Genomic DNA, 24,697 nt, shown 5'->3' on the forward strand with positions numbered 1-24,697 from the left:
CTGTTCTTCCCAAGATCTCCTCCGACCTCGAGTTTCGCCAAGCCTACCGTACAAGGACGCTATCATCATTGCTACCTACCGATTCCGAGCAGTTCGATCACAGCCAGAACACAACATCGGAAGCTATCGACTCTGACAAGTGAGGGTTATAGATGACTGTATTCCGTTTCAATGTGTTTTTCATGAGCGATAAACGTCGATCGGGCGGACATTTGATGGTCGGATGGAGTTCTTCTGGTTTCAAAACGGGTTTCTGTTTCATTTTTCTCTTGTTGTTTCGATAAATCATGCTTTCTTAGATCATAATCGGCTCAATCGGGTTGCAAGTACCTATACTGTATGGTATCTGCCGTTGACCTCTTTTTTTTTCTCCCTGCAATCTCGTCATGTCGTTCACGGTCGGGGAATCCTCGGTTGTTCGTTCGACAACGCTGTAAGACACGGACCACCTTCCCAATCCGGATGGTCTGTGTTGCGTTCTCGAGCTTTGATTGGTCCGAGCGATCGCGCACCACTGAACCAGAATATTTATAGCGGGCGCTTATAGCAGACTTCGCTTTTTTCCCGTACTTGTACAGGACCGCCGAACTCTGCACACATGTCGCATCCCGCATGCCACATGCCAATATCCTTTGCAACGGATTTTCAGCCCCGGTCGTTCACCAACGGCCTTCCATCCCATATTTTTTTTTCTTCCAGAACCTTGATTCGACGACGGCCGGTTGAGTTACGTACCGCTCACCGCAGCTTTGATTTCGAAAGCCATGGGAACGGATTGCAAATTCGTTCACCACAAGCTGAGTAAATGCATTTGGGTCCGAGCATGACACTCTGTAAGGGTTCCTCGAGCATTGACGATCAGGTGTTCCGGTCTTGTGCGAGCAGTCTGTCTGAAGTGAAGCAAGGCCTGGGGTTTCACCTTTTCTTTTTTTCGGGTTTTTTATTTATTTATTTATCTTCTTTATTATTTATTTAAAAGATTTTTTTCTTTTCTTTTTTGAGCAAAGCAAAGTTTTATCATGCAGAAACGAATGTCAAGCATGGCGAAGAGGACAGGGACATCGGTCGATTTTCTCACTTCACTTTGTGGACAACGCCCTGAAAAACCTCAAATATTCGCAAGTTGGAGTACGGCCTTTCTGATCTAAACGGGGCTGGCGACGTGAATAACACAATGGCATGAGACCAAGGCCAGGGGAAGGGAGTTTGGGCTTGAGGTCCGTTTTGGCACGCTGTATGTGCATGGCCGGGCATTCACTCGAGGTCTGAGTCTTTTTTTTTTTTTTTTTTTTTTTTTTTTTCTTGATCGCTGCATGCCCACCGAATGATCCCGGGTGAAATATTTTCAACTTCCTTGAAAACTAGGCATAACCTCTACTGTAGAGGCACCTCAGGAGATCCATGTGCTCGAATTCCCCTCTTAAACCTACACCCTAAGGCATCCCGTACATAGATCTTGCCTGTTAGGCCTTGGAACTTGAAAATCTATCCCCCAAAATTCTGCGGTCTTTAAATCCTCCTCCTCCCATGCTCAACCTCCTCTATCTTTACCCTTTTCCTCTCCTATTCTTCAGCTCACTGAAAAAGACGCTGTCCACAAGAACCTACTTTGCAAATCCTCTTGGTCATCAACCTGATCATTGCTTCCATCGACCAAGACATCACATCTTGAAGCATAGACTTCCAGAGAAGACACTGCTCTTTTCAGGTAATTACCTATTTCCCTTTCTATATAGGTATGTACGGCAAGGTACTTGGGTTAAGTTTTGTGCGTACCTCAATATTTCGGTCGCATTCATCTCTATCTGGGAACTCCCAGTCTTGTTATTTGACCTCCTTGTTTGTATACCAGCGTATGCATCATTCTTATCCGAGCTATTACACAAACTCTTTCCCCACTTGATCCCGCTACTTTGAGCCCCAGATTTTCTGTCATGAGCATCCAATCCCGAGTGTCCAGCACCGAACCTTTGTGCATTCTCAGAACCTGATGGGTGAGTCCAGGGGCGGCAAGTGCCCGGGAAACAGCAATGTGATCTGTGAATATTCATGGCTCTTCACCACCAGATCCCCATTCACCTCTGCTGTTCGCTACCTGTGCTTGATCCCTTTTGCAGCCTGTTCAACCCCAGATCCTCTCCTCGAACTCTCTCCTCTTTCATTCTCTCGCAAGGTCAATTTCTCTCACACTCGGAAGTTCGGAACCCAAAGAGTCAAGATTGGAATTCTTATTTTCAAGGCAAGAAACTGACCAGTCGAGACAGCAAACCGAGCCGTCAACATAGGAATCCAAACTGTCGAAAGAGTAACACAACGCATTGATACTCGCCGACAGACCAGTAGCCCACCAGCCCAACGCTAAGTAGAGGTAAGTGTGACGAACTGTCACACGGACATTGCCCACACTCCTGGGTTTGAAGTTCAATAGAGCCTCAATGCTTGACATCAACCCAACCACGCCATACAATGCCAGCCTTACCTCAACCAGACTATTCGGCCAACAGGCACGGCTATCACACGGACATTTGCCGGTGACATTCATCAGTCAAACTGCCGACCAGAATTACCGACAGAATGCCACACGGACATCCGCCGGCGACTTTCATCAATTAAACCACCGACCGGAATTACCGACGGGCAACTGGACGAAGGTTGGCATTCAGAAGATCTACTTGTAGGCAGATGAACTAGATAGACTCGCGCCGATGCCTGGCACACAGGGCTCGGTACGTACCAACCTTCTTTGGTATAAGAAGGCCTTAAGGCCCGACCTTCTCATTGAGGTTGAAAGGATCAACAAGGCCTTCGAGACCAAAGTAGTTTATCAGCTGAATTGAACTACTGTTACAAGCCCAGAATACTGCCCTTGTCACACGAACCGTTACAATGAGTGTTGGGCCGCGTTTACGCTATGGGCAACACATGATTCACATTGGCAGTAGGCCTCGGTTTGCCCTCGGATTAATGGTTTTGGTGGACAATTAGGGCACTGCTCTTAATTTTGTATGCTAGACTCACCGGTGCGGCACGTCTCATGCCCTACGGGAGGCGGAAGTAGACGTTAAAAATAACAACAACAAGCCACCACCGCCACCCCTAATGCTTGTGGTTCCATTACAACCTTTGCTGAGACCCTCGTCTCTGAAGCTCTTGCTAAAGCGGAGGTCTACCGCTCTTTCGCCGCCTACCTCGACACCGAACTCCCCCGTTTCTCCGCCGTCTCCCCAGCCCACGCCCGCGAATCCGAATACCTCGCACGAACCATCACGGCCGCCCTGCAGAAAAGTTCTGCCTCACCTCCCTCGCCTACCCCGGATCCAAGAATGACGTTGTCCGCCAAACCCTCCTGGACCACAAAGATGAGATTAGCGCCCGTTTTGGCTGCGTCCAAGTCGAGGTGCCCAAGAAATGGGTCGCCTACGCCGTCCAGAATGTGCCCATGACGATGCGACTCGGTATGGTCCTTTTCGACACCGCCATTAAGGATGAGGTCCTCGTCCAAACCGGTCAAGAGCCTGTCACCCTCCGTCCCTCCCAGTACTACCACCCTGGTGAGGCCTATGCAACCTGGCTTATCTCCTTTGAAAGGCCTGTCTCTCTTTTCCGTCTTTTCGACGTCAGCAACATTAGCCGCCTCGTCCAGAAACGCCGCCCACTGGACCAATGCACAAAATGCTTTGAGTGGCATGGCCGTAGAGGGTGCGCTCGCGCTGCTAAATGACCGGCGGCGTTGTTTTGGAGGCCCCAAGGAGCGAAGGCGTAGACATTTTGTAGTTGTGGTTGTTGGGATATCTGTGATGGCAGCCTTGCAGTTGTGCCTCTCGACTGCTATCACAACTATATAAGACCACTTAAGCGACCGAATTGCCAGCTTCGGTTACTTGTATCCTTTTGGAACATAGCCTAGTGATGTAGTGGTCCGCTAGCGCCATGACAATATCGACCGTGAAAACGGCGATTTGGATGGTTGTTAAGGGGTTTGCGGGCAACCAGGCGTTAATACTAACACTTGGCGCTAAGACTTTTTGTTGTAGGGGGAAGATGGATTGGACATCGCACTGTTGATAAAGTGCAAGATGCGTTCTTAGACGAGAAAGGAGTGAGCAGAATGTGCGTGCCAACGTATATTAGCCATCAAAACCAGGCCCCACGACTTGCCATCGTGAAGTGCCCAACACGCAGCCGCAGCCCAACTCCATGATGTGCTGCCGCACGTTTTCCCTGAAACGGGATTTAACCCCGCGCTGTGCCGCCAATTATCTTGAGAAAGGCTGTCAGACGAACGCCTCAACATGGTTAGCTCAACTATAAAACCACATAATTGGCCAGTACACTTGCATGAGAATAAGCCATAGGCGGAAGTAGACGTTACAATAACAACAATCTCACTCTCCTCCCCCGGCAAAGCCTCTTCCCATCTCCTTACACGGTGAACTAGCCTGTCCAAGTCTACCGTAACCCTCTTGGAGACCGACTGATTCACAACGACGTTCATTCCATCGGTGAATATTCCAACATTATCCTACGAAAGAGAAGGCAGTCACAGCAGCCCATGGATGCATCATCAAATCAACCGCCTCAGAGCCTCACCCGTCCCAACGCGCGCAGCGACTTCGAAGTTGCGATAATATGCGCGCTCCGTCTCGAATTCGACGCCGTATGCCTCCTTATCGATCAACTATGGGACGAAGACGGCGATCAGTATGGCAAAGTTGATGGAGACCCAAACGTATACACGACAGGCCGGATGGGGAAGTGTAATGTCGTCCTTGTCCTTCTGCCCAACATGGGAAAGGCAAGCGCCGCCAGCGCAGCTGCAAGTCTTCGATCGAGCTATCCGCGGGTATCGCTGGCCTTTTTGGTCGGCATTTGCGGGGCGGTCCCATTTGCAGGATCGGAAATGGACCCTGTTGTCCTCGGCGACGTGATCATAAGCAACTGCGTGGTCCAGTATGACCTTGGAAGAGCACTTCCGGATCGCTTCGTCCGTAAAGACACCGTCCATGACAGTCTTGGAAGACCAAACAAGACCGTTCGCAACATCCTGCTCAAGCTTGATACGAACATCGACCGCGAACATATCGAGAAACGGGCGGGTGACTTCCTCAAAGCTCTTCAGACAAAGAGCGAAGAAAAAGCCAAACGGAAGCGAAGAGGCAGGCATACCAGCTACAAGTACCCAGGAGCAGCCAACGACCTCCTGTTCGATGCCTGCTACCGACACAAGCATGCTCCTGGTTCCGGGTGCAGAACGTGCGAAGACTGTCATGACAAGTCGGATCCCGCTTGCGATGAGTCTCTTAGGTTGTCATGCAAAGAGCTGGAATGTGATACGAGCTACCTGATACGGAGGGAGCACTTGGAGTCAGCCTCAAACGACCACAATGCCGACTCGGATTCCGAGGGTGTCTTCTTCTTTATTGGTGCGATTGGATCTGGAGACAGCGTTATTCGGTCTGGCGAGCATCGTGATCAGATCGCCGAGCAGGCCAAGGTTATTGCTTTCGAGATGGAAGGAGCAGGCGTATGGGATGAGGTGCCATGCATCGTGATTAAAGGCGTGTGTGACTATGCCGATAGTCACAAAAATAAAGGATGGCAGAATTATGCTGCGGCAACCGCGGCGTCGGTAGCGAAGGCGGTTATGGAGAGATATGTCGTCTCTGCTAGGGTTTCTGACTCTTCACAATCTTTGAATGCAGGCCCGGGCGGTGGCCAGATCAATCAGTCGGCTGGAGGAGTAACCCTCACACCAGGGATGGGTCAATTTCCATCCGCGTCTTTTGGACCGCTTAACCAGGGTTTCCAAGTGGGACAGAACTATGCACCGATCAACACGGAATTTCACCTGCCACCGGGTAAGATTAGCACTGCTTGCGCCGAGGAACACCCCGCTGACAATTTTAGAGCGATTGGAAACGCCGCCGCCGCCGTTCGCGACCATTCCTTTCTCCCGCGACCCTGATTTTGTCAACCGTGGAGACATTCTCAACCAGATCAACCAACGATGTTCGGAGCCGGCCGGCCGTGTGGCCCTCGTGGGCCTCGGTGGCGTGGGCAAGTCGCAACTGGTTATCGAATACGCGCACCGAACAGCAGTAAAGGAGCCTGACAGATGGGTGTTCTGGGTCCATGCCGGCACACAAGCACGCGTCGAGGAAGGGTTCAAGGCAATCGCTGATGCCGTGAAGCTACCAGGCCGGAGGCAGCCGAAGGCAGATGTACCGCAGCTTTTGTATAGCTGGCTGTCGAACGAGCGAGGCCGCCGATGGATCGTAATCCTTGACAGTGCCGATGATGTCGACGTATTCTTCGGCGCTAGCAGTAACCCTGAACGACGTCCGCTAGCTGACTATCTTCCGCAGAGCACAAATGGGTCTCTTCTCGTCACAACACGCAATAAGAATCTAGCTTGTAGACTAGTAGGGGGGTACAAGAATACAATCGAGATCGGGCCAATGGTGGAGGGTGATGCTCTGTTGCTGCTGGAGAGGAAATTGAGCTTGCTCTCGGACAAGGATTCGGCAGAGGAGCTTGTACGGGCGGTGGAATACGTTCCACTAGCTATCAGCCAGGCGGCGGCCTATATTCAGAGAATGTCGCCACGGACGTCGGTCAAAAAGTATTTGGCCGAGTTCCACAAGGGCGAAAGCAAGAGAGCCCAGCTTCTAAGTCATGACGCAGGCGAGTTTCGGCGAGAGGGAGGGGCTTCGAGTGCGATCCTTACCACTTGGCGGATATCCTTTGAACATATCCGCTCTAAGAGAGCTTCGGCGGCAGATCTTCTCTCTTTGATGAGCTTCTTCGACCGACAGGGCATTCCAGAGTCGTTGCTAAGGCTGCCTCACATGGACGAGGCAATACAGGAGAGAGGGTCCGACGTACAGCACGATTTGGGATCCAACAGTAGCGATGACGACAGAGAGAACGGCGAGACGGACAGCGGATTCGAAGACAATATAGCAATGCTAACAGACTTTTGTCTCGTGACTGTAAGCGAAAGCGGAGAGACGTTCGAGATGCACGGCCTCGTACAGCTGTCGACGAGGACGTGGCTGAAGGCTTGTAGGAGGGAGGAGGAATTCAAGCATCAGTTTGTGTCACGGATAGCCGCGCTATTCCCACCCGGAGGCTACAGTAACTGGGCGACGTGTCAGCGTCTCTTTCCGCACGTTGAGAAGGCCGTAGACTACCGACCAGTGGAGAGCAAATTGGAGGAGGCATGGGCAACGCTGTTATACAATGGTGGGTGGTATGCAGAATTGCAGGGTAGATATGAAGTGGCAGAGAAAATGGCTCTTAAATCGATGAGAAGCCGCAAGAGAATACTGGGGAGAGAAGATGAGCAAACATTAGCTAGCACGTCGCTATATGCAGGAGTGCTTCGGGATAAAGGACTATGGAAAGAGGCCGAGAAGCTGGAGGTGCAGGTGATGGAGATGAGCAAGGCGAAGCTCGGGGCCGATCATCCCTCGACGCTGACGAGCATGGCCAACCTGGCGTCGACGTTTTGGAACCAAGGCCGGTGGGAGGAGGCCGAGAAGCTGGAGGTGCAGGTGATGGAGATGAGCAAGGCGAAGCTCGGAGCCGATCATCCCTCGACGCTGAACAGCATGGCCAACCTGGCGTCGACGTACAGGAACCAAGGCCGGTGGGAGGAGGCCGAGAAGCTGGAGGTGCAGGTGATGGAGATGAGCAAGGCGAAGCTCGGGGCCGATCATCCCTCGACGCTGACGAGCATGGCCAACCTGGCGTCGACGTTTTGGAACCAAGGCCGGTGGGAGGAGGCCGAGAAGCTGGAGGTGCAGGTGATGGAGATGAGCAAGGCGAAGCTCGGAGCCGATCATCCCTCGACGCTGAACAGCATGGCCAACCTGGCGTCGACGTACAGGAACCAAGGCCGGTGGGAGGAGGCCGAGAAGCTGGAGGTGCAGGTGATGGAGATGAGCAAGGCGAAGCTCGGGGCCGATCATCCCGACACGCTGACGAGCATGGCCAACCTGGCGTCGACGTTTTGGAACCAAGGCCGGTGGGAGGAGGCCGAGAAGCTGGACGTGCAGGTGATGGAGATGAGCAAGGCGAAGCTCGGGGCCGATCATCCCGACACGCTGACGAGCATGGCCAACCTGGCGTCGACATACAGAAACCAAGGCCGGTGGGAGGAGGCCGAGAAGCTGGAGGTGCAGGTGATGGAGATGAGCAAGGCGAAGCTCGGGGCCGATCATCCCGACACGCTGACGAGCATGGCCAACCTGGCGTCGACGTTTTGGAACCAAGGCCGGTGGGAGGAGGCCGAGAAGCTGGACGTGCAGGTGATGGAGATGAGCAAGGCGAAGCTCGGGGCCGATCATCCCGACACGCTGACGAGCATGGCCAACCTGGCGTCGACATACAGAAACCAAGGCCGGTGGGAGGAGGCCGAGAAGCTGGAGGTGCAGGTGATGGAGATGAGCAAGGCGAAGCTCGGGGCCGATCATCCCGACACGCTGACGAGCATGGCCAACCTGGCGTCGACGTTTTGGAACCAAGGCCGGTGGGAGGAGGCCGAGAAGCTGGACGTGCAGGTGATGGAGATGAGCAAGGCGAAGCTCGGGGCCGATCATCCCGACACGCTGACGAGCATGGCCAACCTGGCGTCGACATACAGAAACCAAGGCCGGTGGGAGGAGGCCGAGAAGCTGGAGGTGCAGGTGATGGAGATGAGCAAGGCGAAGCTCGGGGCCGATCATCCCTCGACGCTGACGAGCATGGCCAACCTGGCGTCGACGTTTTGGAACCAAGGCCGGTGGGAGGAGGCCGAGAAGCTGTTTGTGCAGGTGATGGAGATGAGCAAGGCGAAGCTCGGGGCCGATCATCCCTCGACGCTGACGAGCATGGCCAACCTGGCGTCGACGTTTTGGAACCAAGGCCGGTGGGAGGAGGCCGAGAAGCTGGAGGTGCAGGTGATGGAGATGAGCAAGGCGAAGCTCGGGGCCGATCATCCCGACACGCTGAACAGCATGGCCAACCTTTCTTTCACGTGGAATAGTCAAGGTCGACATAAAGATGCCCTAGCATTGATGCAAGACTGTGTTGAAGCTCAGCAGCGAGTCCTTGGGCCTGAGCATCCTGACACGTTGTCGTCCTTGGCTAGTGTGTCAGAATGGAGTAGCTAGGCTCATCTTAATTCTTCTTGATGTATTCAGAACTTATTTGTTTGTTAATATAGTTCTTCTGAGCAGGAGTGATTTGGAGCTCTCATTGGCTTCAAACTGATCTTCGTTTTGTTACGATCCAATCATGGAGACTAGACTAGCCGACCAATCAGATCGGACCCGAAGGGAGGACCCGAAGCCCCGGGTCCTAAGCCCGGGTCCCGGGGACCCGAGACGAAGGTTCGGGTCCACGGGTCCAGTATATCGGGTCCATGAAGACCGGTATAAAAGAAGGCCTTCCCCGGCCTCTTGTTACCGGTTCTTCAGCAAGCAATAGCTATCACAACCTACCAGTACCTTTTGGCTACTACTCCGTTACTCTATTGTTCTATCCCAGCGATAATACTCCTGTGCTTGTAACGGTTCGTCACAACGGGGTTTTTACGGAGTAGAGGGGTGGAGGTTGGCCATGGCCACGATATTGAGAGGGTTACGGTGGACTTGGACAGCCTAGTTCACCGTGCAAGGAGACAGGAGGAGGCCTTGCGGGAGGAGGAGAGCGAGAGCGAGAGTGGAGAGGAGTGATTTTGTCATTTCTTTTATCTTTTCCTTTGTGCTACAGGTTCCGTCATATACTGGCAGCTCGCCCACTGGGCGATTCGATTACAAGTGTTGGGCCGCGTTTACGCTATGGGCAACACATGATTTACACTGGCAATAGGCCTCGGTTTGCCTTCGGATTAATGGTTTTGGTGGACAGTTAGGGCATTGCTCTTAATTTTGTATGCTAGACTCACCGGTGCGGCACGTCTCATGCCCTACGGGAGGCGGAAGTAGACGTTAAAAATAACAACAACAACAAAAAAAATAAAAAGAATTCCCCCTATCTCTTCGACTCCTCCTGGTTGTCAACAGTCGGTAACCTCACCATCCAGCAAGACCAGAAGAAGATCATCGAGACCACTGGCAGGGATCTGGAGAAGATTCTGTGGTTGAGCACCATGGAAGTGTGGTGCCGTCTGGATCAGGACGAGTTCGATGGCGTTTGTGGAAGAATGTCTGAGATTTACGATGAGGTTTACAAAGACAACTAAGGCTTGAGGTCTGTTGTTGTTGTTGTTGTTGTTGTTGTTGTTGTTATTTTTAACGTCTACTTTCGCCTCCCGTAGGGCATGAGACGTGCCACATTGGTGAGTCTCACGTATAAAGATAAGAGCAGTGCCCTAAGTGTCCACCAAAAGTCTATTAACCCGAGGCCTATTGCCAGTATAAATCATGTGTTGCCCGTAGCGTAAACGCGGCCCAACACCTCCAATCGAATCGCCCAGTGAGCGAGCCGCCAGTATATGGCGGGACCCGTAGAACAAAGGAAAAGACAAAAGAAAAGGGCAAGATCACTCCTCCCCGCTCTCGCTCTCGCTCTCCCCCTCCCGCAAGACCTCCTCCCGTCTCCTTACGCGGTATACTAGCCTGTCCAAGTCTACCGTAACCCTCTCGATGTCGTGGCCGCGCCCAATCTCCACCCCTTCACCCCGTAGAAACCCTGTAAGGTTGTCAGCGATCCCCCCGTCGTCGATGTGCTGTTACCAGAGTGACTGGCGCCAAGCCTTTCTCGTGCAAATCCACGAAAAGAAGTGCGAGGTCTGGATTTTAGCGATGAAGCGCTGCCAGTAAATTCCAATAGCAAGGGAGAGGTTCTCCCGCGTAGCCGCTTCGCCTGTGACCGGGGAAGGCTTGAGGTTTGTTGTTGTTCAGCATAAGCGAGGATCAAGCGAGTCATGCACGTTGCATGGAGGCTCCCTCCCGTTATTGGGGTAGCAGCCATTCAGAGCGGGATGGCGTCTGTTTGTGGGTGGATGGGCTGATTTGAACCACTCTCCCGGGAATGGGAAGTCGGGGATTGGTGTCACCGCTCATTGGCACAGACTCAGATTTTGCCGGGCGGCTTGAGATCTGTTGCTTGCTTGCAGGATCTCATCGAGGAGTTCATTTGTCGATTTCTCTGATGGAAGGTATTCGCATGTGGACAAGTACCCAAGTTTTGTCTTTGCTGTATTCACGGAGTTCGGTCATTGGCGTTGGGGACAACCGGTTACTGGTAAACAACACAGCGAGCAGGGAGTACAGGTAGATATGTAATTACAAGATATGAAAATGATAATATGTAAAACACAAGGCTGTACCATGATGTGAAAGTAGTGATCGAAGTCCAAGACTCGAAGTGGTGTATCTACAGTAGCCAATCCAACAAGGTGAACATTGAAGTCAACGACCCTTGCATTATTGATGCATTTGTCGTCGAGGAAACAAAGTGCCCCTGCAGATTATGCAGCCCCTTTATGCCATGCAGGGTATCAAGCCATACAATGAATGCTGTAGCTTCCAGGGGCATGCATTCACAAAAGACTCTATTCTGTACAAATAACGCCAATGTATATGTAGGTGAACAAAATTGCTTTGCAACATAAAGTCATGAACCCCTCGCTCGTTTGAGTCGTTGCTTCGCTAGGCCGGTAGGTGCAATGGCTCCGGTCTTGGGTCTCGACCCGGACACTTGGTGACTCTCGCTCATGCAGCTTCCAGTTCTCGATTTTGAGACGCAGACTTGATACATTATCAATATGGCCCATTTGTGTTGTTTGACCGACGTCAAACTTGAGTTGCGACAACAACGACTGCATGTACGTAAAGCGGCTAACGAGTGTGGCGGGGGTCACAGAAGACTTCTAGAAGATGATGGATTTGGGGGCGCCAGTCTAGCGACGCTGCCGGCAACTTCAACTTCGATGACATGCACAGACATGAGACAACAGAGAGGGTAAGGTACATATGGGTATTTCGTGGGTAAATGCGAGACTGCTTTTTCACACGAAGGCCAAGGAGTTGTTCCTGTTTTCTTTATAAAAGTCGAATACAACTGCAGGTACCCTAAATCATCATCATTTCATCACATTTCATCACATTACGTCGTACAAGCCGTCATGACCATCGCCATGTCCATGTCCTCCATGGTCCTTCAGACTCAAGAGTCCTCCATGCCCGTACAGTCAGTAAACTGAAAGCTCAACGCTCAACGCTCAATCATCTAGCCCCAAAGCACAACATGAACACCAAACTCTCACTCGACCTCCAAACACACTTTCCACAGTCCCACTCACCAAGAACTCAAACCTCAACCTCAACCTCATCCATATTCCTCAAAAACATCCAAAACCACTTAACACCATTAACATGTCCCCGCACACTAACTCTTTCGTTCACAGTATGAATGCTCCCTAACCCGGCCTCATCATCCTCACTATCATACCCCGGCCCCCACCGAAAGATATGTCTCGTCAAGCCCCAGTAATATCTCGTATCGGTATTACCAGTCATTATCCCCGGCGTGACGATTACTTCCTCCCCGTACAGCGCGCGGGTGGTGCCTGCCAGGACGGAAAAGGGGGTGTGGCCGCCGGAGGAAGAGTGCGGGGAGGATGGGGAGACGGGGGCGACGAGCAACTCGTGGTCTGATTTGGTGAGGATTATGGAGTTTGCGGGCTCAATGGAAGAAGAAGAGGAAGAGGACTCGAAGGCGTGGAGGGAGAGGTTATGTTTCTTGGCGACGTGTCCCGCAAGTTTCGTGAGGCGGTCGTAGACAACCTGCGGTGTCTCGCCGATGTTGATTCTGTGATTCACCGTCACGCGCACGCGTTCTGGCAAGGCGTTGGTCTTGATTCCACCGGTGATGACGTCGACGGCTTGAGAGGTTTGCATGAGGTACTTGATTGCAGGACCACCCTCGCGTGCGGCTTCGACGGCTAGGTAATCGGGTTTTGCCTTGCAGATTTCGGCCCCCTTGGTGTGGCGGTGGGCAAGCAACTTCTTCAGCTTGTGCGAAAACTCAGGCGAATGGGCCGCGCCGCATTGCAGTTGCGTGAAATACGGATTTTCTTCCTTAAGATGGGTGCGGTACTGCTCCGCTTCGATTTTGGTAATCAATTCACTCAAAACGCCAATGCTGGTGTGATCTGAAGGAATCGAGGAATGTCCGCCGGGCATGCGCACGGTGATGTAAACGTCCGTGTATCCCTTCTCTGCCGTTCCCGGTTTAGCAAACAGCGTCCCCCACGTCTTTTCGAACCCGGCGCCTTCGTCGACGATCACAGCCAGCGAGTCCTTGCCGTACCGGTCTTCGATGAATTTGCTCAGCGAAGCGGCGCCTTGACGGCCCGAACACTCCTCATCGAAACCGAACGAGAGCAAAATCGTGCGCTTGGGCTCCCACCCGTTTTCGAGCAGCAGCTCGACGGTCTCCATGATGGCGATTAACTGGTTCTTGCAATCGCCTGCGCCGCGACCCCAGATGTACTTCCCGTCGAACTCACCGGACCAAGGCGGGTGCGTCCAGGCTGGGATTGTCTCGGGCGGCACGGGCACGGTGTCTTGGTGCGCCATGAGCAAAGTCGGCTTGAGATCCTTGTTGGATCCTTCCCACGTGTACAGCAGGCCGTGGGTGTTGACCTTGTCGACTTGCAGCTTTGAGTGGATCAGGGGAAAGGTCTTCTTGAGGTAGGCGGCGAAGTCGTAGAAGACGTCCCAGCGGGGATCTTCGCCAATGGCGCCGAGGTCGTCGAAGGACTCGGACTTAACGCGCACGGCGCCGGAGAGGCGGGCGACCGAGGCGTTGAGAAATTTGTCGGTGGAGAGAAAGGCGTAGGCTTTGTCGAGGGCGTCATTTTTGCTAGGGTTGAGTGGGGAGGGCTGCACGCATTGGGAGGCGAAGTTGACGTCTGCGCCGCCGCGGGTGAGCGCAGAGGGGAGGACGGACTGGTTGGTGTTCCAGACGTAGAGGGCGTAGAGGGGAAGACCGAGAGCAAGCGCTTTGGCAATGGTCTTGAAGGAGTTGCAGCGGGTGGTGTTGCATGTCGGGGCCGGCGTGGGCGTGTGGGCCACCGGGAGAGAGATGCCTTTCTCCATGGTTGTGGTCGATGATGATGATGATGTCCTTCGTGATCGAAAGACGATTGGAACTGGAGGTTATCAAACAATCATGAGTTGTTGGGGAATGACGCAGGATATAAATTGGAACCGATTGGTAGTCGCGGGTGATGGTCTTGACGCTGACACCGGACTCAGACCGGGATTGCCGAGTCAATGGTTGACACCTCCTGGATTCGGAATGGCGCGGGTTGTTGTATCTGGTCGTTAAAAGCGGGGATTGCGATGCGGAGCTGTTGCCCCCCCCACCCCACTGTTTGTTCCGGGAACGGGGAGCCGAATTAGTGGTGGGCCGTTCTTGGGGGAATTGGCAAATGCCGTCATCCGGGAATACCACACGGGATGGAGATGAATCGACGGTCTCGGGCTCTTCAAGAGAGTATAAATTCATGGACGTGCAGATGATGAAGAGTTGCACGAGGGAATGGCTCACCTTTCTGCTCTGACGCCTCAGCTGGTCTTCTTGTTTTTCGGATGAACCATTGCAAAAAAGTACCGCCGAACGGTCCGCTATGTGCTACGCCAACACCAGAGCACGTTATACACAATACAACCGGCCGGTAGGTATTGTGATGTAATATCCGTCCAAACGGCGCACATGTATTACATATAACTTCACATTTGAAACAGATGTCGTCAAAATGGGTTTTCCTTATTAACTTTTCTTGCCTCTCCGGCTACCTATTCTGTTGTTGGTAGTCACATATTTCCAGACTCCGTCCGGATGTCGTTACGATTTGTTTGTCATTTCATAAGCTGGACTCCTGAACCTAAAATGCATCAACAGGCGCCAGTGGTTTAGTGGTAAAATCCATCGTTGCCATCGATGGGCCCCGCGTTCGATTCGCGGCTGGCGCAAATTGGAATTCTTTTTTTTGCATTTTTCTGAGATTATTCCGGGATCATGGGTGTTTGTTTGTTTCCTGACTCGGTTGTTTATTTTGGTTTCACTTCCCGAGACGCACCATAAACTTTGAGATACGCACTCCCACAGATAAATATGGAGATTTATAGGGCTCTTTTCACCCGCTAAATCTGGTAACTTAAATAACACGTAACATCTCCCATAACGCCGCGAAATTTCTGCACTTTTACAACACTTTCGAACTTTGCGATTGAGTAGGAGAGTAGGAGCGCAGGAGCGCAGGAGCGCAGGAGGCGGGAGGGTAGGAGGCGGGAAGGCAGGAGGCGGCGCCCGTCGAAATATCGTCGTTTGAACCATTAGAGCTACCAAATATGAGCGACTTCAAGTAGATAATATACGCTATTCTAAACCCCTCAACACTATAAAAGTATCACCAGCTTATTGGCCATAACCGACTGCCCGCTAAACACAACAGGATTTACAGGGCTCTTGTAGTGGATGGCTACATCTGAATGATTTTCACCGCCAAAACCAGCTAAATTACATGACAGCTGCCATATTTTTGGGGGTGCGTACCTCAAAGTTTCTGGTGCGTCTCGGGAAGTTAACCTTTATTTATTTGGCTGCCAGTTACACGGTCACACCCACTGACTTTAATCTGAAGAGTGAACTTCTTTTGTGTGTATCAAGTATATTTGTCTTCAAGCTTTCTCGTGTGATCAGCGAGTTATTTCAAGGCTTAAATGCCTCGAAAAGATGACACAATGTCTAAAGTCGTGCCAAAACCGAATTACCTGCGTCCAGAATGCGTCCCGTCTTTTCCATATCCTCGAACCGAACACCGAAAAATGCAGCAATGCTACGCTGAAAAAGCAACGAAAGCAATTGGGTATCATCAACGCCTGCCCCTAATCTCCTTCCCCTCCAAACCAGACTCAAGCCGTAGAAGGCGCAGGGCCCTGCACCTGTCCCTCCGCATCCCTCAACACCCTCTCCCTCTCCATCTGCTCCTGCCTCTGTCTCTCCGCCTTGGCCTCCTCCCTCCACTTCTCGACCCTCCATCTCATGCCCCTCTTCATCAGCACCACCAACAGCGGCGAAAAGCCCACATACAGCACACCGAAGATTGTGTACGCCCATCCACTACCGATACCATTGACCATTGGCAAGATAACCGCACTGCTCGCCGCTCCCAGCAAACACCTCGTCAAGTTGTTCGCCGCCGTGGCAGCACCGGCCTTGCCAGGGTAGATATCCGCGATCAACGTGTTGACGCTGTTGTTGAAACCGATCATGCCAATTCCCAGCAAGAACAACAAGACACACGGTGCCGCCAGACTCGCCTTGCTCTGCATCGCCCAGCCCCACGAAATTATCACGGCGCTGGTGAGCGCGAGCAGCGGTAGGCCCACCTCCAATCTGGCTCGCTCGATGGGAAAGTAAGTGAGGTCTGCCTGGCGAGTTCTGTCGACAACAACACCGAGACGCCTGGCATGGCGGTGGTAGTTCCACGTGATGACGCTGCCAATAGCAAAGGCGGTCACAATGGAGCCACCGGCCATGGGTAGATACATGAGGCCAATTTGCACATCGCTGAGGCCGTAGAGGGTCGATAGCTGGTTAGGCATTGCCGTGCCAATGGCGTAGAAGCCCGAGAAGACGATGGCGGAGTAACATAGCAGGATAGCGAGCTCTTTATCGCGGAAGAGAAGAGTGAGAGACTCGAGGAGGTTGGGCGGCGTGAGGCGGAGTTTGATCTTCTGGCGAGGAGCAGAGACGGTAGAAATGGTGCGGTGTAGACCACCTTCGTGAAGCGTGATATCTCCCTTAATGATCTCAGCATCACGACGCTGGCGCTCACGGTGACGTTGACGACGGGCTAGCTTGTCGCGAAGAAGTTGCCATCCTGTCCAGTATATCCAGTGCGACTCCTTGCGGCCGCTGCCATCGCCGACGATCTTGCGACAGGTCTCGGGGAAGAACATGATCATCGCGAGTAGGTTGACGCTGGCCATGATGGTTAGCAACCAGAAGATCCAGCGCCAGCCGAGATAGTTGGTCAAGAGACCGCCTAGGACCGGACCGAGACTGGGAGCTAGGACTGTGGGAATCGAAGTGATGCCGATGTAGTGTCCACGTTCGGCGCTGGTGGTGATATCGGCTAAGGTAGCCTGGCAGAGAGCGACAGTGGTGCTTGAACCCGCGCTCTGCAACATGCGAAGAACGAGGAGACTGGTAAAGTTCTTGCTCAATGCCAGACCGATGTTGGCTCCGATGTAGATAATGAAGCAGATAACGTAGGCAGGACGACGGCCAGCTGAATCTGCCAAACCACCAAGGAACATGGGAGTGATGCCCTGAAAGATCATGTATGTGGTGACGGTCAAGTTCACCTTGGTTGCGGTGATGTTGAACTCGTCAGCCAGGGTAGGAAGCGCTGGGAGGTAGATCTGCGCCGTGAGGGGCGAGAAGAAGGCCGAAATAGAAGCGGCGAAGATGATGAGGCGCTTTGCCCAGGTCGAATAGATTGAGTGCTTGGGAGGCTGCTCGATCACGATGGTGGGAGCTTCACTTTGGGGCTCGCCGGTCAGGAGCGGCGCGGGCTCAGCTGGAATAGGTACGATTGTTGTCTGCTCGGGGATCGGAGCCAATCGTTCGCGATGTCCAGGTTGCTCTTGCTTCCTCTCGTTGGCGCCATCGTCCTGATCATGGCTAGATTCTTGCTCATCGTCAATCTTGGGTTGGCTCTCCTGTTGATCTGCCTGCGACGAGAGAGCGTTGGTTGAGTTCCGAGTGGGAGTTTTCGAGGCAGTCGCCGTCGAGGAGGACTCGCGCGCGCCTTTCTCGTCTTGATTCATCTCTGGCTCAGCCATTGCGCTTTCTCCTTGGTCGTAGCCGATGAAGACAACGCGGTACTGTGCTCAAACACTGGCGACGAGTGTGTGTTGTGGAAGAGAGAAGGTGTGTCTCGAGAGCCGAAGATATTGAAAGTTGGCCCAGGAAACTGGGACCTCAAATTCTGCTCGTCAGAGGAGTATCGAGGGAGAACTGCTTTCAACTTTGGAGGGTTAACGAAGGAAGTCAAGACCGGGACGAGAAATTCAGGGTGGAGTAAAGGACAGTGAGGGTCCGGTGTTGAGACGTAGAGGTAGATGCCTGCCGGCAATTTGGAACTTGGATCCGGTCGAAGGCGGTGACCACCTCATGACGGGAAGGAACAGCTGCAGTTGTATCGTATCGTGTCGAGCCTTTTGCGCTGTATGGGTTCTGAAGAGGGAAGGAGCGATTTCTGATGCATCTGCATCTTTGACACTCCTTCACCGGTCTAGGTCAGTGATCGACCGATGATACATGAGTGGCTGACACTTTGCTGTGGGAAACCGTTTTGAGTTTGCCGACAAGCCAACCGCAGGATGAAGTGTGACGGATTCGAAAGATAGACATATATCAGAATCCTTTCTGATCACCACTTGTTCACGCCAGCTCGGTTCCGAAAGTGGACTTCGAGGTTGTTGATTCTGGACTTGAACATTGAACTGGACCCTGAATAGTCGTGGATCCGACCATCAATAATTCGTCGTTATCTCCACTGACGGCGTGGCAAAGTGAGCTCCGCCGGCCGAGAAGCTGAAGCATGATCCTGGATTCCGATCCCACCGGCAGTCCGGCACCGTGACGGCAGTGGGGCCGCGATGATGAAATATTTGGAGTGGTTGGTGTCCACGTCCGAGCGGCCTGCAGTGTCGGTGCCGCATCGGCTATGGACTTTGTAGCTTGTGAGTTCATCCCTGGCCACCACATCCATTCTTGTCCAACGTTGCCAGATTGTGTCGGTTGCGTTGTATGTTTCATGGTTTTCTGGAAGAGGGTATTGTGAACTTTATAGCAAGTCCCGACATGTGAAACTAGTTGAAAAAGGGAACGGGTGTCATGGCAAGCGGAGACTATGACCTTGCCAACTTGTGGCACCCCTGTAGACAATTGATGGGCTTTGGCAAAGTGCCCGAAAGAGACATTGTTTCTGGTATCAACGCCAGGACCTCCGTCGGATACATATACTCATATCCTAACTTCTAGACCAATGCTGACGACATGGCCTGGAGTTTGAGTCTGTTTTGCTCCGTGTTTGATCCAGATAGAAATGAAGAGTCACTCACCGCCAAGACCCATGTTACAAGGATGATGGTACGCGAAAAGGCATCAACATGAAAACATTTGACAGAATAGAGGCAGAAGGGAAGAGATGCGTGGATGGTCAATAGGAACCAGCGAAGCCAATGTAACTCCCATTTCGTACCGTATGCTCTGATCTGTGGTGGATCGTGAACTGTCCACTTGACTGACCTCCTTGTGTACGGTAACCATTCCGGAAGAAGAGCCGGAGCACACGGAGGTCGGAGACCGGATCGGGATTCGGGGCCTGGGGCCAAGAATAAATGGTGGAAGTCTCGGCGGTCGTTATCGCATCCAAGTTCAATGGTCCCATAGGATTGGCGGTAGAAGAATTGGGGCCTGATGATGATATTCGGAACTGATGCCGCTGCCGATATCGAAATTGACGTCGCTGTCGACTGGATATCGGAAGTGGAAGTTGGTGACGGGGAAGGGAAAGACTCGGGTCGCTAAGAGCTCAGGTGCCGTTGATAAGCGAGAAGGGGTACATAGCGGGGGTTCCCCGCACTGTAATCCAGGCCTGAAATTGGGGCAATTGGGGTAATTCAGCGTCTGCCAGCAGCTGCCGGCCACTGTCATCTGCGCTGTAAACACCATCCTTATCGGCGGTCCTATCAAAATGCGGGATAATAGACACATGATCGCCAATCCCCAGAGATAACCCCAACACGGTTTAACGCTAGAATACGTGGACGGTGAGGTCCATGAGGTGATGTTTCAAGTCCATCCATCGTGGTTCCCTCTTTGACCGTTTGCTCCCCTTCGAGTCCTTCTCTCATACCATCTGGCTCCCATTGTCATCAGCATCGCCAATTCACCATCATCAGACCTTCAATTTCAACACCACCACTCTCTTTAATCCCGCTTATACGGGACACAACTACCTACACCTATAACTGCCCTATAATAATACCCTCCGTGTTATCGCATACTACTCGTCACGCCTAATTCCAATCGCCATGTCCGCCGACAACCAGAAGCCGAAACAACCTGCGGCCGAGGATGGCTTCTGGCACAACGGCAACTTCTTTGCCTGGGCACCTCCAGTTACCAAACCTCCACCGGCACGGATTCCCACTCGACTTGTAGTAGCAGCCATTCTACATGACCCTACAAAAGATGTAGAGGTAGTTACAGAAAGCACAACAAAGGCTCTCGAGAAAGCCACCACCACCGCCGCCGAGGTTCCTGCTCTTCGCCCAGCCACCGACACTGTCATCCCAGTTCCGACTCCCAATCAACAGCCCGAGTCCACAAGCACATCGCAAACAACCGAGTCAAAACCAGAGACAACCACCTTTGTCTCACACAACGGCCACACCTTTGCTTGGGCGCCCGCCGTCACAAAACAACGTCAGCCAGACCGTGCAACTACGACCACTTCCCAGCCATCTGCTCCAACCATTCAACCCACCCCCGAGCATAGCTTCTCGCACAATGGCCATTCGTATGCCTGGGCATCATCATCATCATCATCATCATCATCTGTGACAAAACAACAGTCAGAGCCTCAGTCGAAACCAGACACCAATATGATCGACGATTTCTCTCACAACGGTCACTCCTTTGCATGGGCCTCATCCGAGACCACACGCCAGTCGGATTCCAGGTCGTTGATGCCGGCCATGATGACGTCGAAGCTGGTGACTGCAAAGTTGGAGCAAATCCGACAAAGAATGGCAGAACGTCCTGAAGCCGACATAGGGGCTTTGGACGCCGCATTGTCCCGTGCCACAAATTCTTCGCAACAAGTAAACGAGTGGAGGAAGACGTGGCTGGACGAACTTGTACGAAAGTCACATACAGAGCCCAAGCGAAAAAGGCTGGATCTTCAGCAAGAAGCGCTGGATATTCAGCAAGAAGCGATGTGTCTTCAGCGAGAGGCGCAGGGCAGAGCTGGAATTCCTATTTCGACATATCCACCACCGCAGTCGCACCCTCTGCAGCTCCTAAGCAGCCCGCCCAAACTTTTCAAAGACTTTCAGGGTGAACTTGCCGTGGCCCGACGCCTAGCAGTATCCAGCATCACTCGCAGTCAAGATTTCAGCAGCTGTCGTATTGATGATGATCTTCACGAAGAACTTCGCAACCTTCGTACCATACCAACCAGGACAATGGGCGAGCGCCGCCCGTTATCTCGCTCTTACCCCCAGCACCAGGCCGCCCCAGTCCAGGACTGGATCGCCCAACAGACAGCCTTCGAGCCACTCCCCAGCAATGTCACCGCCGAGCCTCCCAAAGACCTTCCTAGCCGATATTCCTTCGACAACAAGATCGACAAACCCCAAGGCGATGTTCCCAGTCGATACTCCTTCACGGCCGATCCTGTCGCGAACCCGAAATCAGTTGTCCAAGGCCAAGGCCACAAAGGTCATTATCGCTTCAGCGTTCTCACCGATAAGCTTGTTCGATTCGAGTGGTCCCAAGACGGCGGCTTCGAAGACCGCGCTTCCACAACGGCATTCTTCAGGTCTTTCCCTACCCCCGAGTTTCAGGTCGACGAGAACAAAGACAAACTGGAGATCGTAACAAAATACTTCCACCTGAGCTACGACAAGAACCAGTTCTCGTCTGACGGTCTGACGGTCAAGGCTGGAAACGATGTCTGGCACTACGACGGCAAGAGCTATGGCGATCTGGGCGGCACTGCAAGAACTCTGGACCGGGCCGACGGGCGCATCCCTCTCGAGCCGGGTGTCTTGTCTCGCAAAGCCTACGCCGTGCTCGACGACAGCGCCTCCATGCTGTTCGAAGACGGTTGGATTGCCACCAGGAAACCTGGCCGCAAGGATGGCTATCTCTTTGCCTACCACGGGGATCACAAAGCAGCCATCAAGGACTTTTACCGTCTCTCGGGCGGCCAGCCGTTGCTTCCTCGCTGGGCTCTAGGAAACTGGTGGTCTAGATACCATGCCTACTCAGACAAGGAATATTTGGCGCTCATGAAGAGGTTCGCAAATGAGAATATCCCCCTCAACGTTGCCGTCATCGACATGGACTGGCACAAGGTCAACATTCCTTCCAAGTACGGCTCCGGATGGACAGGTTATAGCTGGAATCCCGACTTGTTCCCGTTCCCAGAGAACTTCCTCGACAGTCTCCATAGCATGGGTCTCAAGGCCACCGTCAATGATCATCCGGCCGACGGAATCCGCGCCTTTGAGGACCAGTACAAAGTTGTGGCCAAGGCCCTGGGTCACGACATTTCAAAGGAAGAACCGATTCGCTTTGATTGCACCGACAAAAAGTTCCTCGACGCTTACTTTGATGTCCTCAAGGCCAACTTGGAGGAAGAGGGCATCGACTTTTGGTGGATTGACTGGCAACAGGGCAACCGATCGCGCATTCCGGGTGTTGACCCCCTCTGGGTGCTCAACCACTACCATTACCTCACCAGCCGTCGCAACGTCAAGACTACAGCGACGCCCATCACCTTCTCCCGATACGCCGGCGCCGGCTCCCATCGCTACCCCATTGGCTTCTCTGGCGACACCCTCATCACCTGGGCTTCGTTGCAATTCCAGCCCGAGTTCACAGCGACAGCATCCAACATTGGCTATGGCTGGTGGAGTCACGACATCGGCGGCCATTACGCTGGTGTGCGCTCCAACGAGCTGACGACACGCTGGGTCCAGTTCGGCTGCTTCTCGCCCATCTTGCGACTGCACTCGGAGAAGAGCCAGTGGAACTCGAAGGAGCCATGGCTGTACGAACCCGAAGCCCGCAAGGTGATGACCGAGTACCTCCAACTTCGCTACCGCCTCATCCCGTTCCTCTACACCATGAACGTGCGCGCTTGCTACGAATCCGAGCCCCTCATGCAGCCCATGTACTGGAATCACAAGGACGAAGAGGCCTACACGGTGCCCAATCAGTACTACTTTGGTCCAGACCTGATCGTGGCCCCGATCACCACGCCAAACGATTCGTCCACCCTCATGGGTAGCGTCCGCGCCTGGCTCCCGGATACCGGCCGTCGGTACATTGACATTCGCCATCCCAGTCTCGTCTACGACGGAGGCCGCTACGTGGACGTTCACCGTCCTCTGTCGGAGATCCCGGTTTTTGCCAGGGAGGGAACCATCATCCCGCTGGACACGGCCAGATCTTCAGGATACCGTAAACACGGCGTCACCAGGCCCCGTTCAATCACCATCCAGCTTGTCGTCGGCGCGGACGCCTACTTTGAGCTCGTTGAGGAGCCAACCGATGCTGTCCCGGCGGCACAGGCGGACCGCCCTGATCCGTCCACCTTTGTCCGTACCCCGATCCGCTGGAACCAGAAGGAGGGCATCCTCACCATCGGGCCAGAGGTCAACGGGAAGGGTGAGAATCGGACGTGGACGCTTGAGTTGCTGGGTCACACCGAGAGAATGAACCCGGACATTTATGGAGAAGACGATGACGTGGACGATGAAGCTTCTACAAGCGACCCAGATGCCGGTCGAAACCAAACGGAGCGAGCCCAACGAAAACGCCGGAGAGATATACTGCGCAACACCGCTCTCCCGGGTGTCGTCCACGACCCCAGCCTCGCGGCGTTCATTCCTGGTTACGGACCGGAACCACATGCTGAGCATAGTACCAGGCTGCACTTGGGTACCACTGGCACCAAGCCCGGAATGTTGAGCTTTTTTCAGATGCAGAGTATGTTGGCCGCCCGCGCCCCCTCGCAGCAGTCGCAGGGCAATAACGCCCACACGAATATGATGTCTGCCGACGAAGGCATCAACCAAAACGAGAGCCAGAGCCAGAACCCATTCCAGACCCAAACCCAGACCCAGGACAAGAACGGCCAAACCCCGCCGGAAAAGCCCAACAAGGCTCAGGAGCAGCTCGTGTGCAAGCTCGGCAAGAACCTCCAGCTGGACGTGGTTGATATTCACGCTAGGTTGCATCACATGCTCTACAGGTGCGAGATGGAGTACCCGATGAAGCAGATCATTCTTGACCTTGTGACGAGGGATGGGGGGGCACCGGTGAAGGAGAGGGTGGAGAGGTTGTGGAAGATGGGAAATGTGCCGGAGAGCGTCAAGAGCGCGGTGATGGAGATTTGGGCGGCTGATTCGAGGAGTAAGGGGAGTGCGGCTGGGGTTGTTTACTTGAAGGGGGGTGAGGTGTTTCAGGGTGCGTTGGGTGCTCAGGTGGAAGGGGAGAAGAATGATGATGAAGCGGAGGTGGTGGTAAAGGAGCGGGACTCGGGAAGCGAAAAGGAGTGGGAGGAGGACGTTAGGAGCGAGCAGAGTTATGAGTTTGTTTGAGTGAAAGGAATGTGGTGGTGACTGTGGTGGTCATGAATGGATAAGGTAACGGATTGGTGGCCCTGAAGTTGATGACGTTGATGATGGATGAGCAAGGTGTCGGCTTGTTAATGAGACCATGACCTAATGACCTACCTGTGGGTATGATGCTTTTTAAAGACTGGCATGGTTGGATGCCTTGCATTTGGCGTTGCTTTGGGATGGATTTTGGTGTTTTTATTGCTTTCACTTTAAGGTAGTTTACCCCTTGAATTTCAGATTGAACTTGAACTTGAACTGTTTCC

The 24,697-nt window shown here is 53.1% G+C and overlaps 5 protein-coding genes and 1 non-coding gene across 6 annotated transcripts; 4 read left to right on the forward strand and 2 right to left on the reverse strand.

Moving 5' to 3' along the window:
• Positions 1–3,099: 3,099 nt before the first annotated feature.
• On the forward strand, positions 3,100–3,327 carry SMAC4_13545 (uncharacterized protein; the record flags this gene model as incomplete). The annotated part of the gene is made up of 1 exon (XM_066091458.1): positions 3,100–3,327. One exon carries the CDS (start codon positions 3,100–3,102, stop codon positions 3,325–3,327), a length of 228 nt encoding a protein of 75 aa, XP_065946628.1.
• Positions 3,328–4,552: 1,225 nt separating this feature from the next.
• On the forward strand, positions 4,553–9,155 carry SMAC4_13546 (uncharacterized protein; the record flags this gene model as incomplete). The annotated part of the gene is made up of 2 exons (XM_066091459.1): positions 4,553–5,858; positions 5,908–9,155. The coding sequence occupies 2 exons, from the start codon at positions 4,553–4,555 to the stop codon at positions 9,153–9,155; spliced, it is 4,554 nt and encodes a 1,517-aa protein (XP_065946629.1).
• A 3,144-nt stretch (positions 9,156–12,299) lies between these two features.
• SMAC4_08404 (uncharacterized protein) lies at positions 12,300–14,125 on the reverse strand (the record flags this gene model as incomplete). Its single annotated transcript, XM_003344876.2, has 1 exon — positions 12,300–14,125. The coding sequence occupies exon 1, from the start codon at positions 14,091–14,093 to the stop codon at positions 12,300–12,302; it is 1,794 nt and encodes a 597-aa protein (XP_003344924.1). The 5' UTR covers positions 14,094–14,125.
• A 776-nt stretch (positions 14,126–14,901) lies between these two features.
• On the forward strand, positions 14,902–14,972 carry SMAC4_13547. Its single transcript has one exon. It is a non-coding gene; the product is annotated as a tRNA-Gly (tRNA).
• Positions 14,973–15,660: 688 nt separating this feature from the next.
• SMAC4_08405 (uncharacterized protein) lies at positions 15,661–17,852 on the reverse strand (the record flags this gene model as incomplete). Its single annotated transcript, XM_003344877.2, has 1 exon — positions 15,661–17,852. One exon carries the CDS (start codon positions 17,850–17,852, stop codon positions 15,915–15,917), a length of 1,938 nt encoding a protein of 645 aa, XP_003344925.1. The 3' UTR covers positions 15,661–15,914.
• Positions 17,853–20,111: 2,259 nt separating this feature from the next.
• On the forward strand, positions 20,112–24,682 carry SMAC4_08406 (uncharacterized protein; the record flags this gene model as incomplete). The annotated part of the gene is made up of 1 exon (XM_003344878.2): positions 20,112–24,682. The coding sequence occupies one exon, from the start codon at positions 20,112–20,114 to the stop codon at positions 24,411–24,413; it is 4,302 nt and encodes a 1,433-aa protein (XP_003344926.2). The 3' UTR covers positions 24,414–24,682.
• Positions 24,683–24,697: the final 15 nt, after the last annotated feature.

Source organism: Sordaria macrospora, chromosome 3 (genome assembly GCF_033870435.1).
Source record: "Sordaria macrospora chromosome 3, complete sequence".
NCBI classification, from domain to species: Eukaryota; Fungi; Ascomycota; class Sordariomycetes; order Sordariales; family Sordariaceae; genus Sordaria; species Sordaria macrospora.